The following is a 23,402-nucleotide window of genomic DNA, read 5'->3' on the forward strand; positions in this document are numbered from 1 at the left end:
TTTTTTGTGTGTGAAAGTCTTCCATTTGCTCCTCTCCGTATATCTCACTCTCTTCTCATCCTCTCTTATCTCTCTACTTCTCTCTACCTGTCTTTTTCTTTCTTGCAGATCCAACCTTCATCAGTTCCGCCTTCGTTCGCAGCGAAGGGAAAGTCTATTTCTTCTTCAGTGAGATTGGCCGAGAGTATGATTTCATCGACAAGTTCACAGTGTCTCGAATAGCTCAAGTGTGCACGGTGAGTCGTTTCTAGCGTATCTTGAGGCACAGGCTGGTTACATGTTTAATTTGGTGAAGATTGCTTTTTGTTGTTGCTTTACTTCTGTGGCATGTTTGAGATGAATCGCTGTGTGTGCAGAGTGACGTGGGGGGCCAGCGGACTCTGCAGCGACGCTGGACCACCTTCACCAAAGCACAGCTCCTGTGCCAGGCAAGCGGAGAGCTGCCCTACAACGTCCTGCAGGACGTTGCCACCCTGCCGCCAGTAGAGGGCGCCAGTGAAGACGACACGCTTTTCTACGGCATCTTCAGCTCACAATGGTGAATAGATCAGCTCACAACGGCTACTGTATTTTTCACCCTCATACGTGTGATTCACTTTTCAGTAAATAAAATCAATCTCATTCCATAAAGTATTTTATAATCCTTTTTTTAAATACTTTAACATACAGCAGGCATTTTCTGCACAAATCTACTACAGTAGTTACCACAGTAGTTAGCATCCAGATTCCATTTTCACCACAGTCGTCCCAGCAGTCTGGATGTGATTTTCCTGATGAGCTGAGTGTGTAGACCAAGTGTGATCTCACTAATGAGCTGTGTGTGTTTGTGCTAATTTTGATCTTATTAGTGAGGTGTGTGTGTGTGTGTGTGTGTGTGTGTGTGTGTGTGTGTGTGTGTGTGTGTGTGTGTGTGTGTGTGTGTGTGCGCGCGTGCGTGCGTGTGTGTGCGCGCATTGCAGGTCTGTGAACTCTGGCCGCTCAGCAGTGTGTGTGTTCAGCCTCAAGGATGTTAAAGGTGTGTTTGGTGGCAACTACAAAACCCTGAACAGGGACACTGTGAAATGGACCAGGCGAGTTCAGGAGAAGATCGCCAGCCCTGGAGAGGCAAGAGCCCAACCTCACAGAGATTAACAAACAAGCAAGAGCCCAGCCTCACAGAGATTAACAAACAAGCAAGAGCCTAGCCTCACAGAGATTAATAAACAAGCAAGAGCCCAGCCTCACAGAGATTAACAAACAAGCAAGAGCCCAGCCTCACAGAGATTAACAAACAAGCAAGAGCCCAACCTCACAGAGATTAACAAACAAGCAAGAGCCCAACCTCACAGAGATTAACAAACAAGCAAGAGCCCAACCTCACAGAGATTAACAAACAAGCAAGAGCCCAACCTCATAGTTTAACAAACAAACACAGAGTTGAACTCTTACACACAAACAGTATAATGACCTCCAGGGTACAACTACACTGTGAGATCTCAGGTTTCCAGATATTTACCAAGCCTGAAAATCTTTCTGTTCTTATGCTTACAGTGATTATACATACACATAGTATTAGTTGTTAATGCACTTTTATCATTAAAAGTAAGTACGTGTGTGTGTGTGTGTGTGTGTGTGTGTGTGTGTGTGTGTGTGTGTGTGTGTGTGTGTGTGTGTGTGTGTGTGTGTGTCTTTGCAGTGTGGCCTCCATAATGCCTCAGACAATGTGCTGCAATTTGTCAAGGAGAACTTCTTAGCTGAGGAGAGTGTGATGCCTGTTGATCGGAGTTTGACGTTAGTGTCACCTGATCAGCACTACACTAACATAGCGGCTCAGAGGGTACGTGGAGCTGAGGGCTACAACTACACTGTCCTGTATCTACTCACAGGTATGGTCGACCAAACGCACAAAGGAGTTGTTTTGCTTTTCACACATGATTGGATGTTTGGCACTTACTGTACTTATTGGATGGAAGGTGACTTTAAGCCCTTAAACCAAAGTAGTCTTCTAGCCAGGTTTAGTGTTTATGGTTGTTGCCATACTGACCAGAGCCCTTTTCGTGTATTTCCAAGGTTCAAGCCGGAAGTCTTTTTCCTCATAAATAGATTGTAGAGAATAGATACCTATTACACTGTGATGAGTGCATGGGATAAATCTTCACTTCTTTTATTTTGAAAACGGCTGTTTTTGTTTGCACTAAAATGTCGGAGAATGTGTTGACCAGCTTTCGAGAAATCAGCTCTAAGCTGTCAGCTAACGGTAAAAAGAATTATTGATATAGAATGCAAGGAACGGTCTTCTAAATATTAATTTACTGAAGTAAAATGTAAAGCTGTGTGCTTGGTTCACGATGAACAGTTTGCGTGTTTACTCTCGTAATAGTGATTCACATTGTAATCCTTAAACACAGCTGAGAAACACAAGAACTCGACTGATACACAGCGGGCATGGCGTCTAAAAAATTGCTAGCGAAACTGCAAACGCAGCAAGGATATTTTACAGAGCTGCACTCATCCAGGGATGTAGCAGTCAGGACCAGCTGTGTGTGATCACTACACTGCAAGAAACAGTAAGATATTGGTGGTCTTAGCAACTCTAAGGAAAAAGTATGAGCTTGCAAATGTCACTCTTCAGGCAAACTGCAACAAAACGGATTTTAGGGGAATTTGGACATTCAGCTGCAAAATGAAAGCAGATATTTACTTATTTTGCCTTGGCTCTGAATGAGAGCTGTGATGATACAGCGCAGTTACTGATCTATATATGTTGGGTAAGGACAAACTTTGAGATGACGTAGGAGCTGCAGCAATGCGGTCGATGAAATGCTATTTTGTTTTTTTTAACAGAAAAAGTACTTTCTAAACTGAGCTTATCACAAGTTCATCAATTAACACCTCCACATTTTCATTTTCATTGTGATGTTTTATTCAGTTTTTTTTATTAAGAGTATGTACAGTGTATACAGTATGTTTGTATTGTGCAGAAGTATATTAGTCTGGCCCTCTAAAACCGTTCCAGTATCTCATGTGGCCCCCGGTCTAGAGCATTCTGCTCTCATTCAGTACGTGATAAGTTTTTCTGGAGCTGATGGGCGTTCTGTTGTCTCACCCCGCTGAGCAGAGGGGGGCTACCTGCACAAGACGGTGCTTCTTGAGAAGGGCCCTCACATCGTGGAGGAGATCCAAGTCTTCACCCAGCCGCAGAAGGTCCAGAACCTGCTGCTCTCCGTCTCCAAGGTACCTGCAGATCTACAGCATTTCCGTTGCGACCTTACAGGCCACAGCCAATAGAAGGAGGCAACAGATAATGAAAGCTGTGGGTGTCGTGGATTACTAGGGCTAGTGCTGAAGAAATGCTCTAATTGTGGACATGTCTGTGCAGTCCTGTGTTGAAGTATTTTCTCTTTAAAATGAGTCAGACTTGCTGAAAGACCGGCTGAACCCTCCCCATTGGTCGCCGCCTCCTCTGCCCGCTGTGGTTTGCATATTGCTGCTTTTGCTGCCCCCTACAGGCTGCAGTGTTGATAGGCACTTCACAGGGCGTAGTGTCCGTGCCCGTCTCGAACTGCTCCTACTATGAGAGCTGTTCTGAGTGCGTGTTGGCCAGAGACGCTTTTTGCGCCTGGGACCCCTCACGGCACATCTGTGCAGACGTCTCCTCCATCAAAAAGAAGGCGTAAGTCAGGCCACACCAACTAAACCTCTCACAGATTCAACATTTGGGACACTATTGAACTGGGTTTTGTCAACGATATTTAAAAGAAACGTGTGATTAGTTGCTCCTTTTCTGATTTAAATGGAAACGTATTCCAACCCCCCCCCCCCCCCCCCCATTGCTCTCCTCAGGGCTCAGGACGTGGAGGGGGGCAGCGTGAGTGAGGTGTGCAGTACCGTGCGTCCTCGGACTCACTCCAGCCCTTCCCTTCCAGGTGAGTGTCATACACACACACACACACCAGTGAGGTTAGTGAGGCTCTCGTGTGAAGTAACTGTTCAACACAGACCAAAGCAGCAAGTGGAAAAGCTGTAATAAAGATGTGTGCACGGCTTCTCTAACGAGGAAAGTGTCGCATCTCTGTATGTGCCTTTGTACGAGACAGCATCTTATTTTTAATCTTTGTTTGCTTTGTTTGAATGTGGTCTTATGGTCCTGGGTGTATTTGTCTTCTCAGCATCTGTTGCCTGAAAGTGATTTCAGCCTAATTTTGGACTAAATTGCACCACTAATGCTGACTCACTAATAGTGATCCTTTATAGTCTATACCAGGGGTACTCAACTAAATTTGTCCGCGGTCCAATTTTGGCAGATACCTGTGACCTGAGGTCCGGTGCGGTGGGGGTGGCGAACGTAAGTTGTTGAGCGGGGGGCGAACGTAAGCTGTTGAGGGGGGGGGGGGGCGTAAGTTGTTGAGCGGGGGTGGCGAACGTAACACTCGTGACGGAGTGTTTTTTTCAATAGCCCTGAATTAAATGCTCCGGTTTTTTTTTTGGTCCGTATCCAGTTAATCAGGAATGAGATTGGGCCGGACAGGCCTGCGTTCGGGTCCGGATCCGGACCGCGGTCCGCCAGTTGAGTACCCCTGGTCTATACTGAGGTTAAATTCTGGGTCTTCATTTACCTGTTTCACAGATAGATTGTCAGCTGTTAAATGTTCAGATGTTTTGCCTCGCTGTGCTTCATCTGTGGTGTCGCTGAACTGTTGCGCGTGGAGTCTGGGTTTTGTGGTGTCTAATGTGTGCTGACCCTTGGCCCCTGACCCTTGGCCCCTAACCCTGACCGCTCTGGCCTCTTGTCCCCCAGGTCAGTTGGTGAGTGTGTCCCTGAACACGGTGGTGAAGCTGCAGTGTCTGACGGCGTCTCGCCTGGCAAAGCGCAGCTGGGAGCGGCCTGACGGCCAACTCCCGCCCAGCATTTACCTCCAGAACCACGACAACAGCGTCCTCCGCTTCCTGGCCACGCCCACCACATTGGGCTCCTACCGCTGCCAGGCCACAGAGAATGGCTTCACCCAGACGCTCGCCGTTTACGAGGTCAGAGAGAAGGGTGGCGTGAATCTTCAGCTGCCTGCCACCAGCCTGCCCCAAGACAACCAACCCAACAATGAGGGGCAAAGGGACACAACGAGGCAGGTGACCCCAGCGACAACGGAGCTAAAGCCCAAAATGGAGAAACCGAAGCCCTCCTCTGCTCCTACGGACATGCCCACAGTCATCTTACACAGGAACTTTGCTCATAAGATGGGTTCAGACAGGGAGGCGGAGACGGAGGTGGAGGCTGGTGTTGTAGACCAGGGTCGGCTGAGCAGCACGAACAGATATGTGCAGGAGCTGATCGTGGTGTCTGTGCTGTTGGTTTTGTGCATTATCGCTCTGTTGATGATGGCGTTGTACAACTTCAGGCTACGGCATCATCACAGGACGGCGCCAGCCATGCAACAAGATGCCGAGACTCCAGATGGGGCCACAGCGTCCGAGAGGGAGGTGCTCAGGACGCAGTCAACCTATGAAGACAAATGCAGGGGGAATGAGTCCAACAAGCAGGACACTGGTGGCAAATCTTCAATGACCCTGAGCAACGGCACGCTGAACGGCTCCATGAGCCACCTGCCCAACATGCCTATCTGAGGGAATCACCAAGGCTTCTCGAGCCCTTCTTGGCTAGGATTAGCCTCTCGCAGATTCTTCTAAATAAATCAGAAACTGGAGCAAAACAAGATTCCTGAAGCTGATAAAAATCTGACAAATCTCCAGTTTTACCTAGCTGACACCGAACCATTTAGCTGTTTCTGAGCCATAGGGTGCTGAATTTGACCTAAAGCCTGTATCTCTGCAGTGATCTTCAGTCATGTAATGGTGACGCATAGCTTGGTACGCCACACCACTGCTTATAAGGGCCCTCTTTTTTCAGTGGACACAGTGCTATCAGACTCATTCTTCAGTTTGCGGTTATCCTGCAAATATTTCTCCATCTTGTAATGCTTTGGACTGATGCACCGAGTGACTAGATTCACTGTGATGGAGAATTGTGTAGTTTTGTGCTGTGGACACTCAGAGGGGTATTCGCCTTGTGAAGCTGTGTATACAACGGTGAATCGTCAGTGAAACTGAAGTTTTTGGGAATCTAGATGAATGAAAAGGTGAAGATTAATTTAAAAAGTGACAGTCACTTCCACAATTGTATTAAAACACCTTAATGACACCTGAGTTGAATTTCAATAATTTTGTTTAGGTCTGTTAAGAAATAACCAAATTTGTATCCATCAGGCAGTTCCAACAGGTACAATGATTTAAAAAATCTATTTATAAGGGACTGCACATGTATTTATTATTTCTTTCCATGGATGTACAGTATCCAGAGTTAGAAACCTCACAGTATTCTATTTTAGCTCGTTTATTTCAATTTCACATTTGGTTAACCTGTCAGAATTCTCTTGTCAGTTTGGTCTCTGCAATTCAGATTTAATCTTGTATGTTCACTAGTTTCAACAATGGCACTCGCGTGGTGGTTTAATAGTCCTTAAGGCAATGTCCACTCTATCCTCTTACAAATGTTTAAAACTGATTGATCATCTTGTTAAGGTTAAAATAAAGTGGATTTATTGCTGAAGGTAATATACAGGTTGGGGTTTACACTCAGGTTTGCTGCTAAGATTAAATTTTCCTTAATCCAATATCCCTGCTTATCAGTCAAGGAAAATGGTGGGAAAGAGAGAGAGAGAGAGAAAAGTGTTTTTAATACTGTAGAATATTGTATCCTTAAACCACAGGCAGCCTGCAAGTTGAACACAGATGACGTAAGCAGTCTTTTTTTTCCCAGGCTGACATTAAATGATGCTGAAAGCTGGACAGAGATCTTAATTTGACCACCTGTGTACCTGTGATTTTTTTTTTCTTCTGTCAAGTTCAACTCTGTGTACAACTGTCTTAATAAAATGTTTTATTTTTATACTGCAGACAAAAAATAATAAACATTGGTTCGAAAAAATGTTTACAACTTGCTCGGATTTTCATCGCCACTAGGTGGCAGCCCCAAAACGGAACTAGTAAAGGAAAGTCTTATTACATTTCTGTGGAGAAAGCACAGCATTTTTTTTTCCGTTTGTATCCTTTGTGTAATAAATATTTTCTATTTCGGTCTTTGCATTTAGTAATGTGATGACATTTTAATTAAGCTTCAGCACAGAGCGGCTCGTGTGTGTGTGCTGTGGGCTGGTACAGGGCTGCTGTGCTCCGTTATTCAAGTGTCCATCAGTAAACGGTGTCCTGGACAAGTTCTCACGCAGCCGTCCGGGCCTCATCCTGCATCCTCCGGGACGAACTGTTTCTTCGTAACGAATCGCCGTTAGCGAGTTTTGTTGCTAACCTGCAGGTACGTCGTAGGAATTTGCTGGTCGTGATAAAATTGCCTGTTTTACTAGGCAGCAATGCGTCATTAGTGCACGCGCACCCTGTATAGGACAGGTATGAGCGCGCGCCCAGGGTCTCGGGTGTGTATAATGAATATAAACTGCTCGCGATGATGCGTGTGTATTCTGATGGAGTTAGTAGTGCTGGTGTGCATATCTATGCAGTGATGTGTTGTCTACATCACTGTGTCCGTGCTCGTGGTGAGGACTTGCCCTTGACTACACACTCCAGCTGTGGGTCTGAGCCACATTGCTGAGTTGCAGGAACATTAAAATCAATACGTGCTGCTGAAGCCTATTGCGTTGCATCCGCACCTGAGTTTATCTCGGTCCGCTAGAATATTTCTTCGTTATTGTGTTCTTGTTTATCGCACAAGCTTTATTTTCCGTTTTACAGTTTCAGACACTCCCAGTGTTGGGGCCTAGCCCACTTTTAATGGCCTGCTCCAGTGTAGGACTATCACACGTACATATAATCCCTGACGCTCAACTTCCACACTGTTCCTTATTTCTTTAAAGAAGCTACGAATCACGGAGGTGCCAGACGGGCGCATCAGTGATACGGCTTCTCACACATCCTCCTCCTCCTCCTCCTCCTCAATGCGGTACCCGTGGATGGAGCCGCGCACACTGCACGCGCCCTATCTAACCTTGCACGTGCGGCCGAGGAGTGACGGGCTACACGTCGCAGTACAAATACGGTCACATCTAAATCAAACAAGTCGGTTCCGAGAACTGCAGCGCATTTGCTTGTCGACGTTTGATATTGGATAATTCACGTGTATGAGATGCAAACCACGGCATAATAAAATGAAACGAATGTTTGAAACGTTGCTCCTGATAATTTTGTGTGCAGTTTTCTGTTGCGCTGCGTCCAGATTGATTGATTTGTGTACTGCGCTTTTGCGCACGTGAAGATGTCACACGTTTCCGCCGCTCGACTTGCGTTTATTTATCCATCTCTTATGAATCTATCGTATCTGTCACATTACAGCAGTAAAGCGCTCGGTCATTCATAGTCCCACCTCCAGATCATATCGTAGGACTCGAGGCCACAACTCCATACATCATTCGAGGTGTTCTCACGTGAGTTTTCTAATGCATGACTGTTTTATATTCATCACTAAACCTTTCTCTTTAAATGAGTTGTTTAATGTTGGTGTTCTTAGCTATATGTCTCAGTCCACTCTTCCCTAACCTGATGGTAAGATGCAGACATGGGAGATGAGATGATCCTCGTTTTGGGACTCTCCTATGAAGCAGAGTTCAGCTCAAACATGCTCATCTCATACCTTCAAACATACCTTCTCATGTTTTATTTCTACTGCATGTATCACTGGTATTTTTGTCTATTCTTTGACTTGTAATTCTTTGGATAATTAAATTATTTTCAGTATCTAGTTTTATTAAATGTTAAGAAATTGTAGTATTTATCCATGTAACTATTATTTATTTGTTTGTTTTGCAAACCTTATTGAGGTGATTGATCTCAGGATGTAATAAGCTTCATTATTCAATTACTTTATTTCCATCAGTGATTGCATGTTTGTGTAAAGTGCTTTGAATTGCACCTGTGCCACACTAGCGCTCCACGAATAGACGTACTTGTCCTGGCCTTGCCCAGAACCTTCAGAAACAGTGTCAGCGTATTTGTCTGTTTTGTTTTGTCTAGTTGTCGCATTTGTGGAGATGCTCCAGTTTGTGGAGTCTGTGCAGCTTCCGTTTTAAGCTGGTTTTAGTTCAGTCCACTCACTTCCTTTGAGGACCTGGGCTCCCTCTCGCATTTTACATCCATTTGTGAAGTACCAGGAGAAACAGAAAGTGGCCACTATTTATCCAGTAACATCACAAAATGAATTTTCAAGTAGTTATCATACGAGCCGCAGGGTTAACATGCAGGTTTTTATAGTTTTGTGGTACAATGCACAACTGGCTGAAATATTCGGTTGGTTGGTATAGTCATTAACATCACTGCCTGCTCTATGCTTTATCAGTAAGAGGCCTTGGACAAAACTATTTTTTTTACTATCAACATTCATAATAGCCGAGCTATATTTGCAGTTGCTGGTATGCCCATATGTGTTTGTTGGTTTGTTTTTGAACGGTGGGTGCAACTTCTTACTGAAATAACATAATTTAAACGCCAAACACATGGCAGACGTGTTCAAAGACAACAATGTTACAGTGCAACAAGGGATGGGTCATTGCACTTTAAGTTTTCAAGAAATAACTCCACGTGATCACTGAAAACAAAGCTTCGTTTCGAAACACATAAAAGACAATAAGGAGCGTTAGTTGCCAATATAGGGTTGAATATGTGTATGCTTCAATATAATAACTATGAATAAATAAAAATGTTACATTGCTTAAAAAAGGAGAATCAAACATGTTCAGCCTTTTTTGTTCTACCTATATTTGCAAAACTGTTTAATAGTTTGTGTTGATTTTCATTTGTTGGAGTTTATTTCACAATGTGGCCCACAGATGGTTAAGTCTCTCTCTGATGATTTAATTCTCAGGCCAGACCGCTAGAATTCCACAGTGTGCACTGCACTGATTGCTGATACCTGCCTGTACTATGGGGATGGAAACTCAGGGCCCCGTCCACACTGTTGGAAGACTGACCCCTGCACAGGTGAAGACGTTCCAGAAGGTAGAGCCAAAGGCTCTGGGGGTGAGTAACTGCTTTCTTCATTTCATCAGGAGGAGACCCTGAAGAGAGGGTTGTCACAGTGAGAATACATCTCTAACGTGCTGTTATTTCCAGATAAGTACACTACATTGCCAGAAATATGTGGACACCCCTCCTAGTTTTGGTGTTTCAGCCACAATAATAGCTAATCAACTACAAAGTCCTGCAATCTACGCATACAAGCATTGTCAGTAAAATGGGACCTTCTGAAGGGCTCAGTGACTTTAAATATGCCACTGAATGCCGTCTTTGATCAATTCATTACATTTCTAGCTAGATCTGTCCTGTTCAACTAAAAGTGCTTTTATTGTGGAGACCTGTAGAAGTAACAACAGCGCACAGCCATAGCAATAGACCCCAGCAGATACACGGTGTATGATCGTAGAAGGATGAAGCACATGAAATTGTCTGTCTTCTTTTGCATCAAGCATCACAGTGATCCAAACCAGAAGCAGCATGGGACTGAAGGGGTTCCTCAGTTCTGGAGCATATGCACAAAAATGCATCCTTACTGCATCCATTGTATAAATATATCACTAACACTTCACTAATGTATCACTCCTGCTGTGTTTGTCCTGGGCAATTGTAGTGCTTTCCACATATGTAAGTGTAGTCTGGGTTTGCCATTCTGAGAGTGAATTAGTGTAGTAAGTCTATTCTGAAAATGAATGTGTAGTAAGTCTATTCTGAGAATGAATTAGTGTAGTAAGTCTATTCTGAGAATGAATTAGTGTAGTAAGTCTAACTCTATTCTCTCTTCTGCCTGTCAGTCAATCCAGATCATCATTGCTGCCCTGTGCCTGTGCCTGAGTGTTTCCATTCTTCAGATCTACTATGAGGTCCACTTCACTCCAGACCTCATTGTGGTAGTTGTGATTGTTTTGCAGGTAAGTATTCAGCAGCACTGTCCTACCTTCCCCAACCATTAACCCTCTTTGGTAAGATGGCTGTTGTAATGCAGGCAGCAATGTGGCGTGCTGAGATTGACTCTGTCACGTGTTCCTGTAGCTACTTGCGTCCGGATCCATCCTGATCCATGCTGGGAGGTTCCCCTCTCTTTTCTGGGTGAGTCACAAAAAATGGGGAAAAAACCCCATTTTACACTAAAACTATGCTTCTCCTATACCATACTTATAGAGCCTAATATACTGGATTTTGTCTAGCCTTTACAGTGGATGGCAGTCATACATTTAGTGCACACTAATTAAATGTACTGAACTTCTCACACGTTTTAGTCCAACCTTCTTCACAAATCTGGGGTGAGTTTCCCAAAACGTTCTTAGCGCTAAGTACTTCTTAACCTCGTACGTAAGAATGAGGTTACGAAGTACTTAGCGCAAAGAACGTTTTGGGAAACTCACCCCTGATTCGTAGCACTTGATGTAAGCTCAGAGTGTTTAAGTCGGAGCATCGCCGTACAATTAAGGCAGAGCGTTCGCAGGTCAAAACGACTCTGGTGGTGCACCTGGTGAGCGCCGCCTTCAGCACGGCTGCGCTGGGTCTCCTGTCCCGTCACCTGCCCTACCGTCAGGACTCCTACCACTGCGAGCACTGCAGGAGGCTGGAGATCTACGCCGTGGTAATACCATCACGCTCCACGGGTTTACACTCAGTCTGCATGACCAAAGAATAACAGGAATAACCAAATCACACTGCTTTAAAACAAAGCTAACACTGGCTTTTAAAAATCTATTTATAGAATCACATATAATGACATTCTCATAAAACATATGCATGTGTTTTGTGTAATAACCAATGATCATCGTTAATGAATTGAACCTTGATGTAATAATGAGACCTTTAAGAATATCAAATTGCTTTGCATCTCTCATTTCGAATGCATACATGGTACTGCGTGTATAGTGTCAATTTCGAGCTGATGCGAGAGCACAAAATTGAATTCAAGTCTTTGAAAGTTGCCAAGTAAGCAGAGCTTTAGAAGGACCAACGTGCAGAAGTGGCATTTCATTCCGTCATAACCAGAATTGCCCTTCTAATATATTTTTTGTCATGCATTTTTGGTGAGCACTCTGCTGATGAGAGAGGAATGTCTTGGGGGCTGAATATACAGTCTTGTATATTGAATATACAGTGGTACCGAACAGGAGTTGGAATTAGGACAGCACTGGTCAGAACTAAGCAGATTTAACACTGCTTAAGTCCATAGCAAAACTGCACCTGGTCCAGGCACCTTTGTAGAACTGAAGTTGGAGTCGAGACTATTATCACAGTGATCAGAATGTGGTGAAATTTAACATCAGATTTAAAAGCATGATCTCATGGTTGTCACTCACTCTGTTACAGTTTTTTTTTACTCATATAATTGCATTTTCCATATAATTGATACATTTTCAAAGGACTGTACCAAAGTGCAAAACAACCCTAAAACTGTGTGAAGGGAAAATGCACCAAACTGCGGCTTTAGTAAAGGTATTCACATGGCAAGATGACCACCTTAACGTGTCTGAGAGAATAGCTAGTGGGGAGGTTTGGTTTCGACCGTCTTTGTAGTTTGTTGGTTCACATTAAGCTACACTGTGGCACTGAAATGTCCATGGTAATTAAAAGTCTTTGTGAAGAACTTTTATATGACTAAGCATGGGAAATATTTAAAACATTAGTGTGTTATAATTTTGCTGTCTTTTTGTGGCATTTTGTAAGAATATAACTAATCCTTGACAGTTTGCACTTGGTACAGGTTTTTTGATGCTGGAGAGATTGAGTAAGTGGTTTGACAAGCAATTTTAAAAAACTGTAACAGTTTCATCAGAATATCAGGTTTTTGCACAGGGCTATAGTTTAGAGTTAAATTTTGCAAATGTCTTTGGTCTTTTGCAAAATTTAACACAGCTTTGTCTTTTGTGTCTGCTTTTCCAAAGCAACAGAATTGTTACAAGCAGTGCACTTATACGGTCGAAAGAACCAGTAAAGTAAGTAATGGAATCTTGTGTTTTAGACTCTGTTGTGCATGAAGTTACTTAACAGTTAAACTAGTAAGTAGAGATGGCACCAATTTGATACCACATATCACAATCAGGATATCGCTGGACAGGATATCTGTAGAGGAACTTGGAGGAAAAAACAGATCCTTTACATCACAAATCCTTCTTGAAAATAACATGGACATGCTTTGCAACAGCACACCATGTGAAAACAGCCAGACTACTTTGAACACAGTTTATACACTGCTGTAGAATTTAACTGTAGCATTTTCTTCACATTAATTACAGAACTTAATTAATTAAACAGAATTAAATTAATTACATTCTAATGCAAATATACGTGGACTCACACTTATGTGATGAATTGCGTTACTATAATTTTGATAATACAGCATTGACCCATTGTGGGGACTTTGCCTTCTAGTAAGAGAGCTTAAACATGACAAAATAACACTTTTATTTTAATAGCACTGTTTACTGAAATGGATCAGTGACCAATGGTGAATTGTTTATTAATTGCTTACAAAAAAACACAAAACAATCACATGTTCAGGTTGGTCGTGAAGTACACAACGTTCCGGGTGGGGGGGAAAGGTGAAACCTGACAAACTGAACCAGAGAAGAGAGAGTAATCGAACAAGTAAAGCACTCTCCCTCTGTTAATTCAGCTACAGTTTAAGTACACCACATGAAAAATGGAAACCCTGCTGTTTGCCGTTAGCCTGCTGAGTTTTATGATGGAAACATGCTAAAGAATTAACTTCAGCTCTGCCTCTGGTTAGAAAGAATAAAAATCTTGTAATCATTACCATATAGAATTGACTATAGAATTGACTACCATAGAAAACCATAAACGCCTTTCTCCATTTGCTTTCTCCTGCTCACCTAGTGTGTTTGGTAGAATAGAAATTGACTGTTGAAATTTACAAGAACATCAACTACAGTGAGGGAAATAAGTATTTGAAGACTCTGCGACTTTCTCCCACTTAGAAATCATGGAGAGGTCTGAAATTTTCATCTCAGGTGCATGTCCACTGTGAGAGACATAAACAAAAAATAATATTTCTGGAAATCACAAAGTATGTGATTTAATAATTTGTGTGTTTCTGCTGCAAATAAGAATTTTTTAAACCTGTGAAATCAATGTTAATATTTGGTACAGTAGCCTTTGTTTGCAATTACAGAGGTCAAACATTTCCTGTAGTTTTTCACCAGGATTGCACACACTGCAGCAGGTATTTTGGCCCATTCCTCCACACAGATCTTCTCCAGATCAGCCAGGTTTCTGGGCTGTCACTGATAAACATGGAGTTTGAGTTTCCTCCAAAGATTTTCTATAGGGTCTGAAGACTGGCTAGGCCACTCCAGAACCTTGATATGTTGCTTACAGAGCCACTCCTTGGTTATCCTGGCTGGGTGCTTTGGGTCATTGTCATGTTGAAAGACCCAGCCACGACCCATCTTCAGTGCTTTAACTGAGGGAAGGAGGTTGTTCCCCAAAATCTCCCAATACATGGCCCCGGTCATCCTCTCCTTAATACAGTGCAGTCATCCTGTCCCATGTGCAGAAAAACACCCCCAAAACATGATGCTTCCACCCCCATGATTCACAGTGGGTGTTTTTGGGGTGGTACTCATCATTCTTTGTCCTCCAAACACGGTGAGTGGAATTAAGACCAATAAGTTCTATTTTGGTCTCATCTGACCACAGAACTTTCTCCCATGACTCCTCTGGATCATTCAAATGTTCATGGGTGAACTTAAGACAGGCCTGGACATGTGTTGATTTAAGCAGGGGAACCTTCTGTACCATGACTTTAAACTATGACGTCTTAGTGTATTACCCACAGTAACCTTGGAAACAGTAGTGCCAGCTCTCTTCAGGTCATTGACCAGCTCCTCCCATGTAGTTCTGGGCTGGTTCCTCACCTTTCATATGATCATTGCTACACCACGAGGTGAGATCTTACATGGAGCTCCAGTCTGAGGGAGATTGACAGTCGTGTTTATCTTAGTTGGTCTTTTTTCACCAAGCTGCTTGGTAGTTGCCCTGTAGACCTTTCCAGCCTTGTGGAGGTCTACAATTTAGTCTCTGGTGTCTTTGGACTGCTCTTTGGTCTTAGGCATGTTAGTAGTTGGAGTCTTACTTATTGTGTGGGGTGGACAGGTGTTTATGACGACCTCAAACAGGTGCTTCTAATTTAGAATAATAAGTGGAGTGGAGGTGGACCTTTTAGAGGTGGACCAACAGGTCTTTGAGGGCCAGAATCTTTGCTGATTGGCAGGTGTTCAAATACTTATCTGCAGCAGTAACAAAAATAAATTGTTTAAAAATCATACATTTTGATTTCCACATTTTTTAGATCATATATCTCACAATGGACATGCACCACTATAGTTGCATGCAGTCATAAGGAAAAAATGCAAACAAATTATAATGTCAATTTTAGGAGTCAGTAAGTGAGGTGGCCTTACTGACCAAAAGCTGTGTGTGTGTGTGTGTGTGTGTGTGTGTGTGTGTGTGTGTGTGTGTGTGTGTGTGTGTGTGTTTTTGTTTGTGTGTGTGTGTGTGTGTGTGTGTGTGTGTGTGTTTTTGTTTGTGTGTGTGTGTGTGTGTGTTTGTGTGTGTGTGTGTGTGTGTGTGTGTGTGTGTGTGTGTTTGTGTGTGTGTGTGTGTGTGTGTGTATGTGTGTGTGTGTGTGTGTGTGTATGTGTGTGTGTATGTGTGTGTGTGTGTGTATGTGTGTGTGTGTGTGTGTGTGTGTGTTTGTGTGTGTTTGTGTGTGTGTGTGTGTGTGTGTGTGTGTGTGTGTGTGTGTGTGTGTATGTGTGTGTGTGTGTGTGTGTGTGTGTGTGTGTGTGAGTGTGTGAGTGTGTGTGTGTGTGTGTGTGTGTGTGTGTGTGTGTGTGTGTGTGTGTGTTGGGAGTGAGTACAGCACAGCTGGCAGCTAGGAACATGACTAAGGCACCAAATATCACCTCACTAAGTGATACTAACTGTATGGCAATGAAAGAAAAATATATAATACTTGTCTTGTAAATTTGTAATTTTCTCTTGTAAACAAAAGCTTTTTTATTTGACTTTTAATTACATGTATCTGTCATATCCATGCATATCTGTAAAATAGCAAAAATAATGCTTCTAACTAAAAATCTAACTAAAAAAGCAGCTCAAATCTGTATCAATATCGAGCAACATTCAAATGCAAGATAATGACATCAGATAAGTACTGTACAGATAAATCGGTATCGTGCCATCTCTACCAGTAAGGATAAGCTAATGCTTTCATTATTTCACAAAGCAAGTTTTAAATGTTTTTCATGTTCAAAATATTTTGTTTCCAGCAGTTAAAATCCCAGTTCAGTTGCTGTAGTGCTACAACTCTACACTATTCTGCAATGTATCATACTTATTTTGCTTCATCGGTGTATTTACTAATTGGCTGAAATCCTTTGTTTTGTGTATGACATCACTAGATTAGCATACACAGTGTAGTTGGTGGGCAGCTGTGGTGTTGTTGTACTGCTCCTAGTTTTGCACTTTGGGCCAGTGTTTTTTTGTTTGTTTGTTTTTTAAATATCATGATATATGTTTAGCCTCAATCAAACAGCCGTGTTATTCTTGGGTGTGATTAAAAAAAACCCTGTAATGAGTCCATCTACTGTTTGTAATAAGCTGAACTGGACAGAGTAAGAACATGTATTTTATTGTTATTATAAGATATGGATTTTATAGATCATGATTTGGGGATTGTGACTGAGGATGATCTTAAATCCTCTTCCTGATTGATCTTCTGGTCTGTCTGTCTTCACATGGCTGGGGTCTAGCTCTTGATCGATGGCTTGTTGACCACCCTGGTGCTGTTCCTGGTGGTGGAGTTGGCAGTCTGCATAGTCACCATTCTTTTTGGGCTTGCGGTTCTGGCTAAAGGTGGTCTGCAGGTCAGTATCCTTTACAGGAAATACTATACAGCACACTGTGAAATGTGATTGATTTTGAGTGACCTATTCCTGAGCACACTTCTGTATTATATTCAAGTATTTGCATTACTATATTTATTATTACATTTATGCTCAGTTCTAAAGCATGACTGTTATGGGGTGACTAGATGTCTTTTAAAGTCCATGTTTGTATTTGTGGAGGACTACAGAATGGTGTTGTGTCCTTCCACAGTTGCCTGGGGTGGGCCAGCATGTGGTGCCTCCTGCAGCTTCATCCCAGCAGTTCATCCCTCCGTCCCCAGTAGAAGCCCAGGTACCCACAGTACCTCAGCAGGTGGAGGTGGTGGTCAGAGAGCCTGAGCCCGAGCCTGGACCAGCAGAAGAAATCTCGACCCCGCCCACTGAACCTCAGGTGGAGCCTATCGACTCTTTTGCTGAGATCTGATCTGGGGTCATATGACTTCCTCTCTGACCTATCACAAAGAAGACTATGGGATCAGAATGTATTACTATGGGGGTTGTAATTCAGGAGAATGAAGGGTCTTGGTCAGACCAGTGAATCTGACAGACTGTATGTCATTACACCTAATACAGCATTATCTTCTACAGAGGCAAAAAACAATTGGACTCAGTTCAGCTCATAACTATCAACCAATCAGTGAAAGTGGTCTCCATCTCCTGCCCAGAATACCATCACTAACACAGTCATTCATAAATTATTTCATGTTTAAGTCCTGAAATTAATTACAGCTGTTTACATTAATTAAGAAATGCCACTGGAGAAAGATTTTAAAGGCAAGGGAAATTCCTCTGACTTTTTTTCCCTGTGTAATTCACTCATTGAGAAATAAATAACATCTTGCAGACTTATGCAAAATTATCCATTCTAGTGAAATGATCCATTCTAGTGAAATGATCCATTCTAGTGAAATCTGCCAACTCTGATTTGTGATGGGAACTCGGGGTTTGGATATCTGCAACCCAGAGTTGCATTGTTATCCAAGCTACCAGTGATGCTGCATGGAACTTCTCGGTTTTTATACATAATTTTGCCAATATATAAATGGTTAAAATATTATTTTTTTCCTCATAGCACTCTGAATGCAGGAGTATATGATCAAAATAATATTCACGTTCTGTTCTTTTGATATAAAAATATTCTCTTATCACACTGTTATAAACAACTGCATTATCATAAGCATTTTTTTCTTAAGTACGCTAATAATTGCTTCGCATGGTGGTAACCACTCAAATCCTAATCCAGTCCTTGACTTGACTTTTTGTAAACAATTTGTAAACAATGTCATGCATAAGGGTTAGACCACCAGGGTTAGACTACAAGGGTTAGACCACCGTGCGTCCCCTGATGGTTTTTTAAGAGCTGGGAAAACAAACTCATATTGCTGAGTCAGAGTTCTGATACACAGACCGGCCGGTAATTTCGGGTAGAAGCACTACGGGTGTTCTCTCGAGCCCTTTGTCTCTACTAGTCTTTCCCTTTGCTTGAGTTCTCTCTTTCTTTTCTCATCTTCCACAAGTTGTTTCTTTCTTTTCTAATTATTACAAAAAAACAAGACAAAGGACTAGTCTTTGTTTCTCCGTTTTGTTTTGATTGATCCTTTGAATAGGAAAGTTCTTTGTTCTTTGTTGTTCCTGTTGTTGAAGGGTTCTTTGCCCTTCCTCATACCAAGCGGTTACTTGGGAAGGTAGCATTTAAATAATAATCAGGCAGTTGTTTTGAGAGTGATGAGTGAACTTCTCAATTTGTTGTGTACGTCTTAAGTTAAAGGAGCAATCACTCATGTTTATCATCATAAATTAACAAAATATGAATGATTATTTTGTACCTTTTTGTTTTCCATAGGTGATGAAAGATCAGATTTCTTTGTAGTCTCCATATGGATCTGTTTATGCACCGTAGAGCAGGGCCTCCACATGGAGGTGGGCATGTTTATAAAGGCGTTAGTATAAAATCTCTGAAACGTCGAGGCCACTAGATGTCAGTATAATTTCTTTTCATAATGTAAAGAAAGAATAAGTGACTAATTATCTGAAAAGGCACAGAAGTAACAAAAAACTTTTCAGTATGGTCAATTGAAATTGGAATTTAAGTCTTGTGCAGTCTCTTTTCTTTATGTGTGACCTAATGAAGCCTTTCATATGTTTAAAGGAGAATGAAGTTAAAATTGGAACAAGAATGTTTTTATGGTCGTGCAGTTGTGTAACAGTGATGAAGGTGCTATAAGAATTTTTATACACATGCATCAGAACACAACATTTCAACCAAAGAACAGTTTTTCATTTTCTTCCATAGAATGTGAACAGAATTTTTGTACTGCCCTTTGTTGGTGTGGAAATTACCTAAGAATTGTCAGTCAAATTCCTTGAAAGAATTCTGAACTAAGACATTGAGCAATGTATAGAATACAAGCTTGCGTAATGACTACCAGTGAGGATGTTAAACACTGGACATTCTCATATCCTTTTTGACAGTGAAATGAATTCAGATTTCTCTAGAATGGTGGATTTTGTCACCAATTTAATCTTGATGACATTTACTTCTCAATGAGTGCTTTATGCTGAAATGTCAAACAAGCAAACTTCAATGGCCCTCAAACTAGAGCTCAGTGTTGCATTGTATTTGGCTTCCTGAAATGCAATTCCAGACTGTAATCCTAGAAACATCCTGCATTACTGTAATGTCCACTACACTATTAAATATTGGTATATTTATTTTAATATTTTTAAATATTACTTTTTTGCTCTGTAACCTAAATCTAATAATTTTATTTTATAATATTAGGCATTGGTAGACATTTGACTCTTACACTATAGTCTATCGCAGTGTTATCTAAATCACGACCTCAAGTCCAAATCCTGTCCTGGATTTTGCAAACCCTTGTAGTTGATTAAATGTTTTACTGTAACTGGTTTGTCATTAGACCAGCTTCCAAGGTAAAGGATAGGGGGAGAACTGGGAGTTGAGGACTGTGAGTTTAATTCTTCTAGTGTCAAGTCACCTGCACTATAGTCTGTAGTTGATTGCACTGTACAGGGAACGTTTAGGAGCACTGAGATGTAACCAGTGCTAATACATTGGCCTTTGTATTCTGCAGCCGTTTCCTGGGTTGTCCTAGGCTTGTAGTGCACAGTCACACATCCATCTGCTTCCTATTGCACTGATACTTAGCAGTTACACCAAAAAACCATTGAGTGTAAAATGTGTGAGCAGAAACTGTGGGACATGTTTTTAGTCCTCATGTAACCACAGCGTCCTGTCGTGTGTTTTTGCGAGCCTCTCTGTTTTCTGCACTCCTTTCATGATACGTGCTGTGTTCCTTTTCTCCACTCACACTCTGCTGCTGTTATTTTAGGTGTGTTGCACTCTGGGTTCCACTAGATGGCAGCAGATGAAATTGAAGTAATAAGTGATGCTGAACTGCCTTTATTGTTTCTTCTGTGATGTATGTTGGAATGGGACAGACTCATAAACTACTGAGATGTGCAGAGGTGAATTGTGTCCTTTTGTTTTTTACACCACACACACACACACACACACACACACACACACACACATATTCCACCCTTATGGTCTATTCCCTTCAAGCTTGGGCCCTCTACCTGAGTCCTGGGAGCTTGAGTGCCCTGCGCAATATCTTAGCTACACTCTTCTGGATGGAGATCTCAGATGGTGTTCCTGTGATCTGTTGGAGCCACTGACCAGTTTGGGGGATTACAGCCCCTAGAACTCATATTCCCACAGGAACCACTGTTGCCTTCACCTTCCACATATTTCCCTGCTGTTCTTGTATGTATAATCTCTTCTTGTGATGTTTGTAGCAGCTTGAAGTAGTTCATCAGCTCTTCAGAATTACGACAAAATCAGCTCTTTTTGACTACTTTCAAGGACTTTGCCCAATTTTCTTGTGTAATGGGACCAGATCCAAGCTCATGCACTATTTACCAGGTTCTGTGCTGGTTTACCAGGTGCATAGATCCATCATAGAGAGACAGATCACAGCTGATGCAGATGCCCAGAGTTGTCACTTATTTACTCACTCTTTCACTCACATTCTCTCTCTCTCTCTCTCTCTCTCTCTCTCTCTCTCTCACACACACACACACACACACACACACACACACACACACACACAGTCTCTGTAAGGGGGTATATTTTTAATGTATTCTGCTGTAATGTTTTTATAATATTACACATTTTGTCCCTATGATAAACAAAGGAGGACACACACAAATACAAATCAGAGTATCAGAGAAGCTGAATAGCCAAAAGCCAAGGAGTAATAATGTTTTGTTACAGAAGTAGATTCACAAATGAATGTGTGCTTGTGTGCGTGTGTGTGTGTGTGTGTGTGTGTGTGTCCAAAGGATTCCTTTATAGATACGGCTGTTTTTTTTATTAAATGTAGATGATTAATTATCCACAAATAATACCTACATATCTACACTGAGATTGCTGTGTGACGCAGGTACAGACCTAAAGATAGAACAAGGCTCAGCCCCATTAATGTTAGCAGAATGTTTCTCTTGGATGCTAAATACCATGATTAACGAGGTAGTTCAGGGCTTTATTTATTTATTTTTCCTAGTGTGATTCGTTTTTAAATTGAAATATTGCTTGCTTTATATTTTATTACATTTTATCATGAACATGACAAAGTGTCCGTAAAACAAGTTAGAGCCTCACAAACGAGTCTGTATTGTAAACACTTAGTTGAAAGAACAAAGGCTGAAATTCATTTAGTTGAAAGAGAAAAAACTGAAATTCATTTCAGGGGAAGTTCTAGGTCCTCTTGTGTTCCATCCAGAAGGAAATGTGTACGTGATTATCTACATTTTCTACATGAAAGGTTCCTAAAGTGTGATTTTCTCTTAAATCATATACAATAAAATATAATAAGTCAGAATAATACATATTGTTAGACAAACAGGACACATTTTACGGTAACACTTTACATTAAGTGTTTACTTACTAACAGTATGGACACACTTCAGTTCCTATGCTGATAGATTCTGAATATTTTCAAGTTACCCATTACTTATGTACAGGGGCGTAACAGCAAATTCTGGGCCCTGTATACTCTCAATGTCAGTGGGCCCCTATAAATGCCAGTAAACATGAGCAAAATGGGCCCCTCACCCTACTCGGGCCCTGGGTAGTCAGGTCCACTTTTCCCCCCACTACCACGCCCATGCTTATGTAGGTAAATCAGTACAATGTAATATATTCCTTATTCCTATATATATATATTCCTAAAAAAAAGCCAAAACAGGAGCTGCAACTGTTACATGTTTACTTAATGTTAGTTAATTATTGTTAATGTGTTACTTCATGTGTTGTTCATGTTAACTAATGCATTATTTTACGCTAGTAAGTAAACACTTAATGTAAAGTGTTACTGTCACAGTGAGGTGGCCCCCTACCGGCCGCCTCCGTCCACAGCGGATGTTGTTGTTGTTTGGTGACGTCGTTGCTCACCCCTGCCCGTCACGGTTACCCATTTTACATTCATATAGAGTACAGTGCAAAACTAGGCCTACATTAGATTTGTTGTTTTAGCAATGTTATAATGACAACATAATTATTTCTCATTCTCAATATTCAGATGCAAAGAGAAAACACAGGACATTTGTATACAAAGTGAAAAGAAATGCACTTTTCAGAGCAAAATGGCTTCTACAGGCAAAAGTCAGTATTTAGTGTGACTTCTTTTGGTGAAACTGTCCTAAAGTCATCTTTTGGCACCATTCCAAATGAAATACAAATTTCATGTGTTTTCTGGTTGCATTCTGAGCAATAAAGAGGCTGAGAAATAATAATAAATTATCATTACACCATTGCTGAGACTTTTGTTCAGTACTGTATGTTCATTGAACAAATGGATTAAACAGCCAAGGTCAATAAGAGAATAGTGTGTGAATGTAAACCTGGATAATGGGCTCTTAAGAAGAGAGTAATTGAAGTCAAACATTACTGTTGAATTTATGATTTTATCTGCCTAAAAACTGTCACCAGCTTTCCTATTATCTGAAATTTGTTGCAATACGTGTTACTAAAAGTTTTATAAATGTCAGCTTCCATAAGCATATAAAAACTAAACACTGGTCATCCTATAAGAATCAGCATTCTATAGACCTTTATGTGAGGTACATTACACTAGAGTCATGAAGTGTGGACATCACTCAGACCTACTACAGACTGTTCATGAAACTGCCAAAAGCAAAACATGGAGTTAAACTGATCCTCCTGGGAGGAAATAACTGAGAAAACCACTATTTAAATATCCTGGTTAGGGAATTGAATGAAATGAATTGTATAGATACAAATAACTATGTGCTATACAATTACCTTGATAAACCCAGCTTGAATCCAGATAGCCTATGGTCACAAGCTCACAGTTGGTCACAGCTGGGTAGTGACTGAAA

The 23,402-nt window shown here is 41.6% G+C and overlaps 2 protein-coding genes across 7 annotated transcripts in view; both read left to right on the forward strand.

Moving 5' to 3' along the window:
- Positions 1 to 6,903, forward strand: part of sema4ab (sema domain, immunoglobulin domain (Ig), transmembrane domain (TM) and short cytoplasmic domain, (semaphorin) 4Ab) — a 31,687-nt gene extending 24,784 nt beyond the window's left edge. For all 3 annotated transcript variants that reach the window (XM_076993975.1, XM_076993974.1, XM_076993976.1), the window contains 8 exons: positions 109 to 236; positions 357 to 538; positions 960 to 1,104; positions 1,676 to 1,865; positions 3,098 to 3,213; positions 3,489 to 3,652; positions 3,823 to 3,905; positions 4,778 to 6,903. In XM_076993975.1, coding sequence (XP_076850090.1) covers positions 109 to 236; positions 357 to 538; positions 960 to 1,104; positions 1,676 to 1,865; positions 3,098 to 3,213; positions 3,489 to 3,652; positions 3,823 to 3,905; positions 4,778 to 5,601 — 1,832 coding nt within the window. In that variant the 3' untranslated portion in view covers positions 5,602 to 6,903. The remainder of the gene's footprint in view (positions 1 to 108; positions 237 to 356; positions 539 to 959; positions 1,105 to 1,675; positions 1,866 to 3,097; positions 3,214 to 3,488; positions 3,653 to 3,822; positions 3,906 to 4,777) is intronic.
- Positions 6,904 to 7,034: 131 nt separating this feature from the next.
- Positions 7,035 to 20,473, forward strand: LOC143499238 (uncharacterized). Of its 4 annotated transcripts, XM_076993978.1 has the most exons (9): positions 7,036 to 7,345; positions 8,377 to 8,468; positions 9,902 to 10,056; positions 10,845 to 10,961; positions 11,083 to 11,139; positions 11,516 to 11,653; positions 12,954 to 13,004; positions 16,845 to 16,958; positions 17,191 to 20,473. In XM_076993978.1, exons 3-9 carry the CDS (start codon positions 9,961 to 9,963, stop codon positions 17,401 to 17,403), a joined length of 786 nt encoding a protein of 261 aa, XP_076850093.1. In that variant the 5' UTR covers positions 7,036 to 7,345; positions 8,377 to 8,468; positions 9,902 to 9,960; the 3' UTR covers positions 17,404 to 20,473. The 4 variants fall into 4 exon arrangements, with proteins under 4 accessions (XP_076850095.1, XP_076850093.1, XP_076850092.1 ...); XM_076993980.1 differs by lacking the exon at positions 8,377 to 8,468 and having other exon boundaries at positions 7,035 to 7,345; positions 12,960 to 13,004; XM_076993977.1 differs by lacking the exon at positions 8,377 to 8,468 and having other exon boundaries at positions 7,037 to 7,345.
- Positions 20,474 to 23,402: the final 2,929 nt, after the last annotated feature.

The sequence above is a fragment of the Brachyhypopomus gauderio genome, unplaced genomic scaffold, assembly GCF_052324685.1.
Source record: "Brachyhypopomus gauderio isolate BG-103 unplaced genomic scaffold, BGAUD_0.2 sc131, whole genome shotgun sequence".
Classification (NCBI taxonomy): Eukaryota; Metazoa; Chordata; class Actinopteri; order Gymnotiformes; family Hypopomidae; genus Brachyhypopomus; species Brachyhypopomus gauderio.

What these genes read in the sequence shown, in the direction of transcription:
- LOC143499238 (XM_076993978.1), top strand. Translation starts at nt 9,961, where the DNA reads ATGGGGATGGAAACTCAGGGCCCCGTCCACACTGTTGGAAGACTGACC. An exon ending in TAGTTGTGATTGTTTTGCAG is followed by an intron (nt 10,962 to 11,082) that starts GTAAGTATTCAG and finishes GTGTTCCTGTAG; the next exon opens with CTACTTGCGTCCGGATCCAT. An exon ending in TGGCTAAAGGTGGTCTGCAG is followed by an intron (nt 16,959 to 17,190) that starts GTCAGTATCCTT and finishes GTCCTTCCACAG; the next exon opens with TTGCCTGGGGTGGGCCAGCA.